At 31.7% G+C, this 16,905-nt stretch overlaps 2 protein-coding genes across 3 annotated transcripts in view; one reads left to right on the forward strand and one right to left on the reverse strand.

Moving 5' to 3' along the window:
• LOC126814848 (ras GTPase-activating protein 3) overlaps positions 1 to 7,978 on the forward strand; it is a 29,578-nt gene extending 21,600 nt beyond the window's left edge. For both annotated transcript variants that reach the window (XM_050540254.1, XM_050540261.1), the window contains 2 exons: positions 1,801 to 1,981; positions 2,830 to 7,978. In XM_050540254.1, coding sequence (XP_050396211.1) covers positions 1,801 to 1,981; positions 2,830 to 2,875 — 227 coding nt within the window. In that variant the 3' untranslated portion in view covers positions 2,876 to 7,978. The remainder of the gene's footprint in view (positions 1 to 1,800; positions 1,982 to 2,829) is intronic.
• Positions 7,979 to 8,093: 115 nt separating this feature from the next.
• Positions 8,094 to 16,409, reverse strand: LOC126814856 (motile sperm domain-containing protein 1). Its single transcript, XM_050540274.2, has 7 exons — positions 16,254 to 16,409; positions 12,732 to 12,915; positions 11,524 to 11,599; positions 10,867 to 10,961; positions 10,206 to 10,346; positions 9,272 to 9,427; positions 8,094 to 8,306 (listed from the first exon to the last, which is right to left on the reverse strand). Exons 2-7 carry the CDS (start codon positions 12,874 to 12,876, stop codon positions 8,275 to 8,277), a joined length of 645 nt encoding a protein of 214 aa, XP_050396231.1. The 5' UTR covers positions 12,877 to 12,915; positions 16,254 to 16,409; the 3' UTR covers positions 8,094 to 8,274.
• Positions 16,410 to 16,905: the final 496 nt, after the last annotated feature.

A 16,905-nucleotide genomic window follows, 5' to 3' on the forward strand; every position in this document is an offset into this window, starting at 1 on the left:
GATTTCTATTAAATCATCCACAGATTTACTGCCCTTGACTTAAAAATAGATAAAGAAAATGTAGTCGACAGTTTTCAAATAGTTGGTAAAGTCTATCATAGTATTTGGATGAAATTTATGTGGCTGACAGATCTCTTTACAGATTTGAGGGGAATTTTGCCTGGCAGCGGCACTACACAGCCTACTCATATAACTGCCAAGGGATCTTTTACATGCACGGCAATGTTTACAGGGGACCTCGGTTTTTTTATCTCATCCGAATGACTAGACAGCTGTCCTTGTCAGGCCCTCCATCCTGTACTACTGACAAGGGGAAACCACGTCGTAAAATCTTGATGGACTTTTTCAGCCAATGCAGGGATCAAACATCCGACCTCCAGGCTAGCGAGCCAACATCTTACCCATTTAGCCACCGGGGTTCTCGATTTTGATACCATTACGGTACCTAAAAATGACAATAGGCAAAACATAAATTTAAAGAAATTGGATGAGATTTGACGTGTAAATATTGAAGATCTTTGAGGTGTAAATACTGAAAATATATTGTGCAATACGGTGTGTGAAAAGACTAAAGTCACCAAAAACAAAATTTCATCTTAATGAATCATCTCAAAACTGCTAATGTGTTATGTAAAGACATATTTATTGTATATTGTATGTATTGGTAATTGTATTATAATAGGCCTACATGTCGTCTTTTTTATCACCATTGTGGCAGATAAAATATTCCAGTTGGCAAAAAAAAAGTATGAACATTTTTTTTATATAAAAATTATTAACCATTTTGGCGGAAAAAAAATTGAGAGCCAGTGTGAGGCCTGTCTGATTAACTTAAAATTTGTAAACAGTGTTTATGACCGGAAGAAGAATAAGGCTATTGATTTTCAACAATTTACAATATATAGATTTTTTTTTATGGCCCTTGATCATTATTATGGAGCTCCAGAGACTAAAGTTATTCTCTATTGAAATTTATGCATCGTATTTATATTGGTAATACTGGTACATATTTTGTGTATCAGTTAATAATTGTCTAATGATTGCCGTATGTCATGAGTTGTTGCTTTTGATCAATTTTTAGGGTTACCGTATCAGCAAAAGAACAAAATTGTGGCAACCTTTATGGACTAATCAGATAACTTTGCTGCTTAGGGCATTATGTTTCATTACCTTTTACATATATGTGTACATATATATATACCTGATGATGTTGAATCTTGCTCAGCTAGTTGGTCATTATCACTAATTTTTCACTCAAAACATTTTAATTGTCTTTCTAATTAATGGTGGTTTTATTTGCCCAGGAACCTTTTGAACTACATGTGTTTTTGCATTAAAAGGGAGCATTCCTGGGTTTTCTCTGGGTCCTCCGGTTTCCTCCCACTGCTAAAGACCCTTACGCGCAAGCGAATTATTGAAATAAAATGAAACCATGTTAGTCCCTAAATTACCTGGTCTGTGTCGAATGGAGTTAAACCCTATTTCTCTCTCTCTCTCTCTCTCTGGTAATTAGATACCATAGTTTCTTTTACACTTATACATTAAATGTGGCACTCCTGGGTAGATACCATAGGTTCTTTTACTCTTATACATTAAATGGGGCAGTCCTGGTCTCACTGCCTTTTGGTCCACACTCCTGTGGTGTCTCTTTAACACTAAACCATATTGTTTTTATGATATTAATGTATATTATTCTTTTTCATAACAATTATATACAGCCTGTATTTCTTTATTTTGATATGTATATAGTATATGGTACCCTGTTTGGTAGTTTTATGTGTACTGTTTGTTGATTTCCAGATGCCTGTGGTTGTCAGGAGGTATATTCTGGTGATACAGAACCGCATCCGATGTTAGTCATTGATGATACAAAAATCTGTTTTGAAACAGTCACTGAAATCCAGAAATGTGTAATAAGTTTAGAACAGGAACATAAACGCTACTTGAAACTAGTCCAAAGACAAACTGTCATAGGTTCAATGTAAGTATGTTATTATTAATTAATGACCTAGTTTAAATGTCCGGTAAATTTGTAATGAGATAGATTTTTCATGAATAACGAAACAAATCTTTTATTAGTTAGTTGTTTAATTGACACTTTTTTGCTGTAAATAAACAAATTGGTTGCTTACTTTCCAAATACCGATACAAGGTTTGTGTGACAGATCAGATGTCTAAATACAGACTGGCACATTCTATTATTAGCCGGTTTGATTGACCGTAATTGTTATGGTAATGCAGTGGTTCTCAACCTTTTTTTGTCGACGGCACACCCTAGAACCCATGAAAAAATAGTGGCACACCTGGATAAATATATATGAAAAATTATTGAATTAGCAAAATAAAAACACAACCATAGACAGAGAATAGTCATAGAGACATAGAATGACTCAAACTATATATAAATAAAGAAAAACACAACTATGAACTTATCAGTAGACACCAGTGAATACTCAATTGGGATCACATGGTTTTTCACATTTTCTTAGTGTGCCGTTCAAAATTTCGCGGCACACTTAGGAAGATGTTGCGGCCGCATCACACTGATTGAGAATCACCATGGTAATGTTATGTCTTTAATCTGGCTCTATCATACTCTATGGGAAATAGAATCTACAGCATACAACAATAGTCACAGTTTTGGATATTTTGAGCCTCATTGGTTTTATCATGCACTACCCTACCGGTATCCAATTGCAGCCAGGATTGATATGTGTGAACAAATCTCTTCAAGAACACAGGGATTTAACACCAAGTCATAATGAAGATAATACATGCAGCCATTTTAAATCTCTCCCAATTGATGATACATATTTTTTTATTTTTCAGTGATGCTCCTATAGGTGAAGATAGTAATTCTTCATCACGGTTATAAAACAATTTAAGTCCCTTTTAAAGCCAGACTTTTAAATAGTTCTTTTATTTATTAGAATTTGTTTTCTATCAATACTATACCATTGTTGTTAATGTTCTCATCATAATATATTATAGACATAATTTTACACAGCAGTTAATATTTTCACTAAAGGTGATAACCTTATAAAGGTACCATATAAAATGGGTCATATTAAGTTGTGGGTTGAGCAACATCGAGTTTATGTTGTGTATAAAGCCAGACTTGCATAATCAAGATTTTTGAAGTCTATGTCATCAAGATATATTTTGGCTTTTGTTTGTTTCTGTATTTCTTAACACTAATTCCCCCAAAACTTGAAATGACCCATTGAATCATTATCCCATAAAAGTTTAACAAAGTAATTCAACTGATCATATAGCTTCATAGTTCTGATGTATTTACATTGATAGTCATTCATATCTCAAAACCACTGACAACCATAGTGCAATTTAGAAATATAGGTATTTATATCACATTGTATAAAATTTCAAACATTTAGATATAAGATATAGTTATTCATTGTGATTTAATTGGTTGATACTGTCTTCCGGGAACTCAATGCATACATTTATCTCCACCTGTGAAGGCAGGAATGTTCATTTTGGATTCTGATAAATGTCATAATAATTTTATAATACACATGCATAATAATATTAGCATTAGATCAAAGTCAACATTAAAGATCAAAACAATTTTAATGATTTATAATAATATTAGCATTAGATCAAAGTCAACATTAAAGATCAAAACAATTTTAATGATTTATAATAATATTAGCATTAGATCAAAGTAAACATTAAAGATCAAAACAATTTTTATGATTTATAACGAATTACAACGAAGTAAATGTAGAACAAATTGCTTCTCAAAATCTAGATCGATCAAATAAATTGACAATACTAGCCTCATCTTTTACTTCTTAAATTTAGATTATTTTTGTATTTGTTAAATTGAATGGTTAAAAATTTGAATCAGGAACTAATTGATAGGTTTTAGGTGTTTTTATTATACAGTATTACTTATACACATACATTGGTCTGGAATCAATTATTCTTAATTAATTAGGCAGGGCGGGGCCCATGTGCATAATATATAATACACATTTACTAATAATATACACAATATCACTCATAAAATTGCTTTAAAATAAGCTGACCAAAGATGTTCATGGATGTAAGACATCTATTTCTTACATGTACTCTATAATTTAGTAATAATAAACTTTCTATAAAAAGGGGGAATGTGATAGGCCTAAAAAGAATTTAATAATATCATTATTAAAAATGGTAAGGATTTAGATGGTTTAGAGATTTAAAGATCTAGATATCGTAATCTCTTGACGTTGAAATAAATCAAGTATATTTTTCAAGAATACCAATTGTTGAATAAGAATTATCACTTTCAATAAGTAAATAAAGGTAACCATTAATATAATACCATAAATCCATGCTCTGACGCATTTAAAACAGAGTGGTTTGTACAAGCATCCGCTGGACTGATAAAATAGAGGTTATAATGGGTAAAATATTGAGATCTCAGCAATGGATTGAAAGATATAATTTGAGCATATCCAATTAATTGTTTAAGACAACTCATGTCAAATCAAAACTCATAAAAGGCGCAAATGCCCAAATTCAAGATGCTATATTGAAATAATAGAATTTAAGTTAAAATTCAAATAACGATAACTTAGGTAAAGTTTGATTGAATGCATTAAATAATTTTTTGTAAGAGTACTTTTGATTACGTATGACCTTAAACTTGATATTTGATTTTAATTCTGGTTTGTTGTCCCTTTAAGAAGAATGAAATATATACAAATTAATAGATATTCTCACAAATTGAACAATTTTATTTTACATTTTAAAGACAACTGCAGACCAGGGTAATTATAATACAAATAGCTTTTCATTTATTTAACAATAATTTCAATTTGGCCCGTATTACAAAAGTGCATAATCACCTCTTTTTAGTTTTTGTAAATAACATTATTGAAATTGTATGACATTAATATTACTAAAATTACTAATTCACGTTATTTTGGTGTAATTTTAAAAATTTTATGATTACATTTATATGCCTGTATTTGTCTTATTCTTCAAGTAATTTATTATGGCATAATAGTGCTATTTTCTCTGTACAACAGAATTTGTAGACCAGAGTTATAATGTATTAATATACTTCTTTTGAGTGTGCCTTCCGTAATTGGGACATGCAGTTAGAACAACAATCAAATAGAGCAGAATGAAACTACTTTCCGTACATATCTGTCCCATTTAACCTAGCAGATTCATTTTGAGAACTTGTAGAATTATAATTTAAAAGTAGAATAATACTGCTCCAATATATATTGTAAATATTCATTCTTAATTGAACAATCAAGTTTAATTCTTACTTAAAGTAGTTAAAAAAGAATTTTTTACTTGATTTTAGACACAATTGTAAAATAAATTTCTTTGTCTAATATTGCTATCTTTCATAGCCCATTACATGTAAATTTTGTAGTACACTTTGTTGTTTACTTGTTTTTTTTGTGTGTGTTTTTTTTAAAATATAATTAGATTGTAAATTTGCTGGCCATTACCTTATTTAATATCTTATTTTTATTTGCTTGCTTCATTCCGAGAAGCTAGGTGTACAAAGCCTTATTTTTCCTGAAATTTTGATAATTCGGACTATGGTATTCATTACATCAATAAAATTGTCTTTCGATCCAGTGAAATTTAATGCTTTCGTTCAGAAAGTCAGCTAGCCATTTGCGTGCTTTTGCAGGACAACATCAAGCCACATTTTTGAATGTATATCACAAAGAATTGTATGGGAACACTTATAATGATATGAGGCTTACTGCAGTTGGAATAAGATGTGCCTTGTAGTCTTGCCATCAGAATATCAATCGATTGATGTCAGTGAGAATCACACCTGAGGGGTGGGAATTGTAATGTCCCTACAGTATAAAACTGTTCATTGAATGATTTGAATTATCTGTGTTCCAAATGTTATGGTGATCTGTAAATGGAATGCAGAAGAATATTTTCTGAATTAGGCTATACTGAAACTAACAATATAGATTAGAAATATCTGTATGCTGACTATTTACTAGTGTTTGATAGAGGTTTTGTTTGTTTGTTAAATTTATTATTATTATATTGATAGTTATTAATTATCTTTATTTTCCCCACAAATATATTTAATTATTTTCCTCCTCGAAATGATTTTTTTTTTGTGTCTTTAAAACTTTAGTTGACTTAGTTTTCGAGAAGTAAGCCTATGTATTTGTTATATAGATTATGCCTGTGTAGCTATTGCTAAGGCTTAAACACAATTGCATGTATGCCCCAACAAACATCTATTTTTGCCTTCATTTTGTCAAATGTGTTCATAAAAATTATGTTTAGTCTTTTTTTATATTATATTTTATGTTTTAAATTAATATTAAGAATTATTTGACAGTGGTAGTTAATTTTCTCTTATCAGGTGCCTTAAATACTTATTCAATAAATTTTATAGTGAAATTTAGTTGAAAAAAACTAAACTGCAGATAAATTCATTTAACGGATGGTTTCATTAAAATTTGAGGTAGTTTATATGGAACTAACATGTTTGACATTTTACTACCCATGTTTGGAAGAAGAAAAGAATATCTTTTAAACAATAGGAAAGTCATCAAATGTTCTTGAGATTGTGAATAGTAAAAAATTTCTGGCAATGAAAGAGGTATACTCTTTAAGAGGTAGCCTAATTTTATCAGTGATTTTCTTAAACACTTTGAATGGGAAACGGGCATCCCCCCTATCATCTTATCATTAATATGTAAAGGGAAATTTTACCCTTTTGTGTAATGACTCTTGTTAGATGGATAACTCAGTCATATAGGATGTAGGTCATTCATTTTTTGGCAAACCTAAAAAAAAAAAAGGCACATGTCACGGCCATTATCTGGCACAAATTCTGGCTTTGTCAGGCATAATCACTTTGGTGTCTGTCATATTGTCCTGTAGTTTTGTCATTTTTCTGTGATTTTTTTGATACATTTAATACATGTCCAGCAGAAAGTTCAAAATGTCCGATACTTGTTCATCAGTGTTGCAACTAAAATCGTTATTTCCACGCGTGGTAAAAATAGGGATATAAAGTTTACTCCTAGACATAATGTTCTAAGTGCTATAGAATTAATTAAAGAGTCATAACATAATAATGTAGAAACTTTAAAAATAATTAAGGGTAAAAACAAATCGATGCTATCACAAAAATTTATTGAGGGTATTGTTATTTAGGTTTCCAGTACAATATAGATATTGTATACTATATTCGATGTTCATATTATGATTTAGATGTTGTTTGATTGTGTGCCAAAATGTAGTTGTTAAGTTTGATATATTTTATGAATACCTTTCTAGTTACTAGTTATTTACTTTACAAGAACTTGTAGTATTAAGCTCATAGTCCATAGCCATTTTCAACAATTTTCTTGAAGGAAATTGAAAATTTCTGATATAAATATTTTTTTATATTATTTGATGAATAATTCATAATGAAAATGTTATTCATAACTCAAAATGGTTTTATCACTAAATTATATTTTGTACCATTTACATGCCTAGTACTGTAGAGATTATTCAATATATTCATAATATTTTCATTTTTATTCTCTAACAGTGTATTTTTTTGTTCCTTCAATAGTCATCCTCATCCTTTCTTATTGTAAAATAGGAATAAAACTTGATCAAACTTTTGTTGATTCGAATTATGCTGGTATGCAGATCTAAAGAGGCGCACCACCACAAGGGTGATGTCACAACTGGTTCATATTTATAGCTTCAGTTTTAGATTTAAATTTAAAATCACCCCCACCCCGTTACATCTCAGAGATGTGCAAGAGTCAGGTCTGACATTGTTGAAGGACTGAATGATAGTAAAGGATATGCATTATCTCGGCAGGAGAACAAGAGATAGACAGATGTTAACCTTTCAAACAATATTATGGGTAAACTTGTCAATTTTAATCTTGGTAATGCTGGTACTCACATTAAACTCTTTTCATGAAAAAAGACGATTTTTTATGTCACAATATTTATTCAGCATTTATTGCACACTTAAATTAGTTTCCATTCACAAAATTATTCATAAATCAATTCATTGTTAAAAATTATGTCAATATACAATTTTAAATGTACAGAGCGGATGCAAATTATATAATATGACATTTATCAGGAGGGCGTTATAAATATGGATAAAAAAGAAATTTATGAAACAAAATACATAATAATAATAAAGATTGACAAAGAAAACCAATAATTATTATAATACAGTTTAAATTATAAACACTAATCTCACAATACTAATAAACTACATGTAAACCTAACTGGTGATGACTGTCATACCTTTAATATCACCATGGTTACCAAGCCTGAAAAATAACACAGGAGTGAATATTAATAAGAATCTAAGGTTGACGATAAGATTAGCAATGGAAAATCTCAAATCACTTTACCTCTTGAGTGTTTAAAAGGTATTCTGTGACAGGGACTATAACTCTATATATACTGTTTGAATGGCATTTATTAATTGAACACATTGTTATCCATAGAACTGTTGTGTTTATTTTTAATTCAATATATCTTGATAGGATTCCCCCTTGTGACCATAGGATTCCCCCTTATGACTAACTGAATAATCCCAGCAAGTATTGTTTACAAGAATTATGAACTGAAGGACATGGGGGTAACAACCATATACATCCATATAAAATATGGGCATATAAATGGTGTGCCCAACAAATTTATCTGAGTAAACTCCTCTGGAGTGAAGTGGGATCTAGTGTAGAAAGACGGGAAACATACCCTGTGTAGTGCATAACTTATCACTATTTTTAACTAAAGAAGCAACAGAGATTGCAATAAAATTTGATAAAAAACAGAAAGATGAAATTATTAAAAACACTATCTCCATACTACTGCACTTCACACAAATTTACTATAAAACACACTATACTTTGGTCAGAATTGACCCAAAAAAGAAATGATGAATGATTTGCATGAATGTTGAATTTCTTAAATCAAAATATTAACGCTAGATAATCTCCCGGATTGGATTCAATTGGATTAAAAACAGGCCCATCAATTTGGTTCACGGCAAGCTTGTTACATAATGAGCAGCATCCATCAATGGAATTTTGAATTCATCATAGCTTTGTAAATACTGAACGGAATTGAACCATTTCTGGACTGATATTCCTATTAGAGTCAAAATTCAAGAATGGCCCAGACAACATGGCCACAAATATTTTGTTACTTGCAACAAAAACATGATTTTTAAAATTAAAAATAAGAATCTTCCTCTTCCTACACCACAACTGATGTAAGTCTTATTTACCTAATATATAAGCAGCAATCAGTTTCTGTGACAGAGAGAGATGTAAATATTCAGGCCACTTTGTGTCCTTTTCACCATGTGTAGGCATGGCTAATGCAGCAATACACATTACGGCAGTAAATATTATGATATAACTAGGACCTGTCACAGATCGACCTAAAACAAGAAAAAAATATTTCATAAAATACGTCTTATGGTGACTAATTCATAAAACTTGACGAATGAATATGAAACTCCTGTAATGAATTATCTGAGAATGAGTACAACTGACTATAATGCTTTCAGAATCTGTTCATTTTTTTCTAACTGGTATCAGTATACTAAACGCAATCAGTAACCCATATTTGTGATTGGTGGACAGATTCTGGTATATATGCACCATTTTGTAGGGATTTACTCAGTAAACTGGATGATGATGATGGTGAAATGGGGTTTAACGTCCTACTGTTATTGCTCCTCCTACTGGGCTAATGAAGACAGGTCTACGCCATACAGTGTGCTATGAGGGAAATTTTGCCCGGGCAGCGGCACTACGGCCTACTCTTATATCAAATTCCAACTGGCAAGGGATCTTTTACGTGCATGCCAATGTATACATGGGATCTTGATTTTTTCCCCCTCTGAATGACTTGACAGAGCTGCTTTTCTTGTCAGGCCCTCCGTCCTGCACCACTGACAAGGGGAAACTATGTCGGCTGTAAACTGGAAGAGGTGAAATAATTTTATGAAAAGATTAATATAAAAAGACTATGGTATTACCTATCTTCACAGTATGGAGAAGTGCATAAGTGCATAGATTATAGTTACGAATATGTGTACGTCTTCGTTACTGTGAGATCTTACTATTAACTAGACATTTTGAGAGATTAGACCTGTGCCATGTTTTGTTTTTTTATCTCTATGAACGAGAACAAAGAGTTCTGTGATTAAATACCTGTTGTTTGTCGTGTAGTTATAGGTGTCTGCGGAAGTTCAGGATTGCCAGCTATACTTGTTGAAAGCGAGTGAAAATTCTCTTCTTTTGGTGGACTTGTTTCTCTTTTTGGAAAAAGTACGGACATGACGTCCTTTTTCCCTGTAAAAAATAAATGATGTGAAAGTCTACACAAATCTGACATGATACAAACATTAATATATATTGGATCTTCTTCATAAAACACAGCAACCTTGTCATAGACTCAATAATGAAAACAAAAACTTGTCATAAAACTTCATTTTATGCTCATCTATATAAGTGCCTTACAAAAGAAAACGGCGCAACCAGCTCATCTCATGCATAATTACACTGACAGGTGTCATGCTTCACAAAAGGTATGCATGCACTATGCTCCCTTTTGACGAAATACTTGATTATATCACAGAATCTTGTTAATGCTCCAATAATATTATACAACATAATGATTTTGCTTTTTATGTACCAACTGGTTGGATATCTTAGTTGCTGTGGGTACATGTTTCATTACCAAACAACCTATCTTCATATGTCCTTTTGACAGACTTGTCAGCGTCTTTAAATACAATTACTCTTAAGTATACTTAGACATTCAATAGCATAATAGTTCATTGGTAACGACTCCTTATACAAGGATACCTACCCAGAATTTTGCGTTGTCCATATTCTGACACCTGTATTCTAAATTTGTCCTTGACTCCTTCGTTATTTATACAGATGTCAACGTGGCGAATAACTCTGTAAAAATAACAAACATCATCAAAATTTTAGGATAATCCACAAATATTGAAAATCAAAAATGTGTATCATTTTATGTAAAGAAATGTTATTACAATTTAATTACATAATTCCAAGCTCAAACAAAAGAAAAAAAGATTGACTTGGGTTAAATCACATCATTTGAATTTGACATTATAGAAGCGTTTGATTCAGACCCAAATCAAAATCTAAACTGACTGCGATCTGAAATGATCAGACCCAACTATTTAAATCTAAGTTCTGATTCGAGTCTTCAAAATCCTTTTGTTTTTTATTCCATTGGGAAGACTCCTGCATTGTCTCTAACTGTTCATTCCACTGTAATCAATTACTGGTCCCTCTGATCTTAAAAATATCTCTACGATGGCTCTATATTGCTATTTGACATCAAAGACTGATTTGAATCATATAAGGAATGGGTAACTATAAGTGTAACTATTATTACTGCATGAGTAAGCCCAAAAGTTCCACCATTTTACCATGAGAAAAAAGATTCAAACAATACTGATATACATTTATGATTGTAAATTAGGGATCTTACACGTCCACACAGCATCTTGGTCTGATCGTTCCTTCTGAATCAACAACAGTATATTTTCTTGGTGTCGTACTCAGAACTAAAAATACAAACAGATATATATTCTAATAGTGTTCAAATATCAAAAGTATTAACAGTAGATGGCTTGTATTCAATGGAAAAAGTTTGTATTCAGTTAGATTAAAAAGAGGATCAGAAAAAGACAACATACATTATGCAAGAGCTAAATCTGCATTGCAGGTCTTTCTTTTGGCCAAAAATGTTATATAAATTAATTAATTAACTTATCCAAACCATAATCAACTCTCAATGTCATCTTATGTGTCAGATTTTCACTGGATTGGAATCCAATCTGCTGGTCAACGCTCATTGATGATAAAATCCAGAAATGGATAATTAAGACTAATTTTTTTATCGTACCGACTTTAGTAATGATGATCAAGGCGAGATTTAAAATTTTCAACATCTTCGATTTACTTTATCTATTTTCTAATTATTATAGAGAGATACATTATGGGAGATTAAAGATACATTATGGGAGATTAGATAAAGAACTTGCAGTTCTCACCATAATATTTAAAAACTTGATGATGTAAAGGGAATTTGCTGAAAATTTCAGTCAAATTGATCAGGTACGAACCAAAAATTTAGCGATTGAATTTTGAGCCTAGCATCCATCCTCATTACTAAAGTTGATACTATCCATTTTTTGATTTAATCATCAATGGGCGTTGAACAGCAAATCAGATTCCAATCCAGTAAATATCGCAGGCTAGCGATGACATTGAGAGTTGATTATGGTCTGGATAAGTTAATTAATGTCTAATTAATAATTTAGATAAGATTTCAGGCCCAAAGAAAGACCTGCAATAGGCAGATTTAGCTCTTGCATAATGTATGTTTAAGTGAAGATAATAGGTGAGCTGGCTTGTTTTCACCAAATCCTGTTCAATTCATTATAGTTAAATAGTTAAATACAGACCGGAGCTGAACTATTTTTGGACTGAAACCCTTTATAGATTCAACTTTTACAATACTTCAGTTTGAAAGGAATTAAAAATCCCTCAAATAAACTGTGGTTAGTTTTGGGCTCTAAACTACAAGTACATGCTTTTAATGTTTTTGCTTCCTTAAATTTGTATTTTTTTGCTTTATTAGTAATAGTAAGTAAATGTACACCACACATAAACAAACAGAAACCTTTAACTTACCTTTAAACTTGAGTGGGAAATCATATGGATTATACAGAGTTAGAACTTGTTTATGGGATGATTGGTCATCAGAGAAAAATGTTAAAGATGTTGGGAAAACAAATATAGGTAATTTTCCATCTGTTACTTGGGGCTGGTGTTGCATCACAATCAAATGGCAGGAAAATTAATACACAACAGAATTCTGAAAAATAATTTATTTATTATTAACAGAGAAATTGTGTTTAATGTCCACCCAATACAACTGAGTCATTTTGAGACTAACTTATATTTCAATCATTCGATTGTTTACAGCAGTTTTTAGAAGCAGTGAAGAATTTTTAAACCAGACATTGGCCAGAGAAAACCCATGAGGTTAGGAAGATGTATCTACTCTTGAATCACACTCTGGGAAACAATTTTTACAATCAACTGAGTTAGTAATTGCTTGCTAAAATGTCTTTTCTTGTGATTGTTACCTATCTTAGTTTGGTTCCTTCGGATATTGGGTGGGTGGCCAATAAGTGCATGGAGATGAATTTATATAAGCTTTGGCTTGTTTTCAAAACCATTATATTAGTATTGTGTATACCCATGTATTCAAAAAAAAAAAATTGTTCAAACACAATATCAAATGCACTGTAGTGTTATAATGTATTTTCCAATGATTTAAGCTGAATAGTATAAAGGTGTAATATTTTGCCTGAAGGACAAATAATATGTAACTTGGTGAAATTACATTAAATATATTGAGTGAATTGTGATTGTGGAATTTACTGTGGAAAGTCTTGGCTGATTGGTAAATTTAAATAGTTTTTTTTATACATTCTGCATCAAAATAATTTTTATAGCTAGATAAGCCTGGTGTTCACACCTAAATATGAATGTGTTGATCTGGAATGATTGGATGTGCCGCAGTATTCTGTACTTTTTGTAATTTATCTATAAGCTTTAAAGGTAAACCAACTAAAAGTGAATTAAAGTTATCTAATCGAGAAGTGACCAGAGAATTAACAAGTGACTTAGTGGCCTCTACAGTTACACATTTACGTATTTTATCTATATTTCTAATATTAAAATAGCACAATTTACAAATATTATTTACTTGAGCTCCCATAAGCATAAAACTATCAAAGATAGCGCCAATATTACGAGCAGAATAAGATGAAAATATATCACAATTACCAATTACAACAGGGGGGTTATCTTGTGCAGATTTACATGACCATAGTCTACAATATTTATGCAAATCAAAAATAACAAACTCCTTCTATTCCCATTCACCATTGTTGTAAGGTTGCCGCGATACCCTAGGGATGGTGATATATCGCGATAATTAGGTCAGGCGATAAAATTATCGTCTGAATCTCAAATATCGCTTTGTCATGATATATTCTATATTGCGATAATTCTAAAAAAAATATCGCGATATTTTCATTTTTGATCACAATTCACTTTAAATCCGTTCAAAATACTCCAAAAATGAAGAAGAAATCAAATTGCAACAAGTGCCGATAATAGATCTATTGCGTTTTCCAAATTCCACAACAGACTTTGAGACAACCGTTTTTAACGCAAAGACCAACTGACCGTCATTAAGTCTCATGTATCACGTACATTTCACTGAATAATATTGAGTAAGCAAGGTCTTATTTTCTCACTAAAAATGTTCCATTACATTGTTCAGGTGTTCACAGAGACTGACGCATGGCCGTTTAGCAATAGAAAGTTGCCCAGTAAAATTGACTGGGGGCCGATTCTTTTTTGACAAGGATTCAATAGGTCGGTTCCTGAACGTACAGGGCGATTGTAATGAGACCTACGTTCAGAGCTGAACTACAGTAGTCTATGTAAGTATTGGTATCAGGCGTATTCATTACCAGGCGTATTCATTACCGGTAAAATCGGCGTATTCATGACCAGTATATTATAGGGTTGATTGGTCGGTATATAAAGGTGCTAATTAGTACTCATCAGTGTGGATAGAAGCCTATACGATAATTATTATAGATGATTTTGATGATTGGTGTTTGATGTATTAAAATTGTTTTTTTTTTATTGAGTTGTTGTTTAAATTATTTAATCTTAAGCTTGAGATTGTAAATCCCGGCTTTGTTATTTTGATTGGTCGGTGTATAAAGGTGCTAATTAGTACTCATCAGTGTGGATAGAAGCCTATACGATAATTATTAATTAATGATTGGTGTTTGATGTATTAAAATTGGTTTTTTTTATTATTGAGTTGTTGTTTAAATTATTTAATCTTAAGCTTGAGATTGTAAATCCCGGCTTTGTTATTTTGTATTTTACACTTCAAACCAATTCTGATGCAAGCTTGGAATTTGTATATATTTCGAATAAAATTTGAAACTTTCACCATTTGATATCGATATCTCAGATACATATCAAGTTAACTATAGCCTAATTCCAATGGATCCTTGTATCGCTTGCCGTTCCACCATGCGTCCGAGACAAGAAGGTCTTCAGTGTGAAGAGTGTAATCTATGGCAGCATAGAAAATGTACAGGTATGTATTTATAATTTCACAGATTTTGCTTGCTTTCATTAGTATTGAAATAGATCATAAGTATTGAAATAATTACACGAGTTTTGCTAGCTATACTTACTCGAACTTATATTCATAAAATATTTAACCCATTCACTAAATTTTAAATAAATTTGTTCTCTTTAGATATATCCCAGGCAGCATATAGAAGAGCGGTGAAAGGGTTAGAAGAGATTAAATGGACATGTACTCCTTGTATAAATGCCGTAAGTAACTTTTAAAAAATCAACAGAATCGAAACATCAATTTCTATAAGCAAAGAAACATCTTTCATATTCTTACCGTATTTAATATTCTTACCACCGTATTTGATTTAGTCAACTTCAATATTCTTACCATACCGTATTTTACGTTATTATTTAGGCTATTCCTATTGCTGTTCATGAAATTACCGCTACTTTCGATGAAGAAGCACTATGGATACTAGTGTTGGACGTGAACAAGAAGAATTGCCTCTTATGGAGACCAGTTCCGAGGCTGTCCCTCTGGAAAGATCCTACGTTTTACCCGAACCAATACTGGAAGATTCGATCCACGACGATGCTCCCGTCTTTGATGTACCGGCAGCTGAGGGCCCCCGTTACATCATTTTCGAAGGTGGTACCGAGAGGGGAAACGTTAAGTTGCTGGACAGGGAGGGTTACTCCTGCATCTTTAGGGTATGTAATTATTTTATATTTAGTGTATTTACTTTATGTATTTTGTTGATGACCGATTGAGCACCAATCTTCGACAATGCAATTAATGAATCTGACGGTATTAATTGTTGCATAAACGTCCATACTATATTTTCTATGATCTTTGAAGCTGTTCTAAAATAACCCAACAATCAAAGAACGATCAAGAAGGAAGATCAGCAGACAGTGAGTGAGTGACAAAAGGCCAAATTTTCAGTCAACAATGGCACTAATTTGAATTATACGGTATTTATTCTTTATTCCAATTAAAGGCGAGGGTATAATCTACCTAATTATTACCTCAATGTATTAACTTCAACAATTATTAATTATCTTCCCATTCCTTCATTTATTTTCAAGGTTTGTTCGATCTACAAACAAACATTGAAACAAGTTAGTCATTCGTTGCTTTCATCAGCTGAAGCTTTGTTTTGATATGAGTTATTTTGTAAAAAACGTCATCGGTTTTGTGGTATGACGTGTAGCCGATTTACACGAATAACTCACAAATATACCAGATAACGTCCAATTGCATGTTAGACACCGATCATGGTGGAACGCACACTCAAACTTAATTTTCATTAAGGGTGAAATTGAAGGGAATTTATTTCCACTGTTATTATTACAGACGTATTATAGAAGTTTCCATGTTTCATGAAGAATTCGTTATTCGTTATTACTAACTATAATTATAAGAGACTCATTCACGCATGAAACATGAATCATTCGGGTCTATTTACGACATTAAATAAAATATGAGATTATAAAATAAAATGGAAGGAAATATCTCTCTTACCTTCGATAACAGTATCAACATACTTACTTTGGTACGTATGTGTACTTCAAAATTCATAATTGTATTTTAATAATCATAAATTGAACTTGTTCATAGTCAAAGCAGGACGCATTACTTGCAGCGAGTTGTCTGGTAATCTTTCGTTGTTGTTCGTTG

The sequence above is a fragment of the Patella vulgata genome, chromosome 1 (assembly GCF_932274485.2).
Source record: "Patella vulgata chromosome 1, xgPatVulg1.2, whole genome shotgun sequence".
NCBI classification, from domain to species: Eukaryota; Metazoa; Mollusca; class Gastropoda; family Patellidae; genus Patella; species Patella vulgata.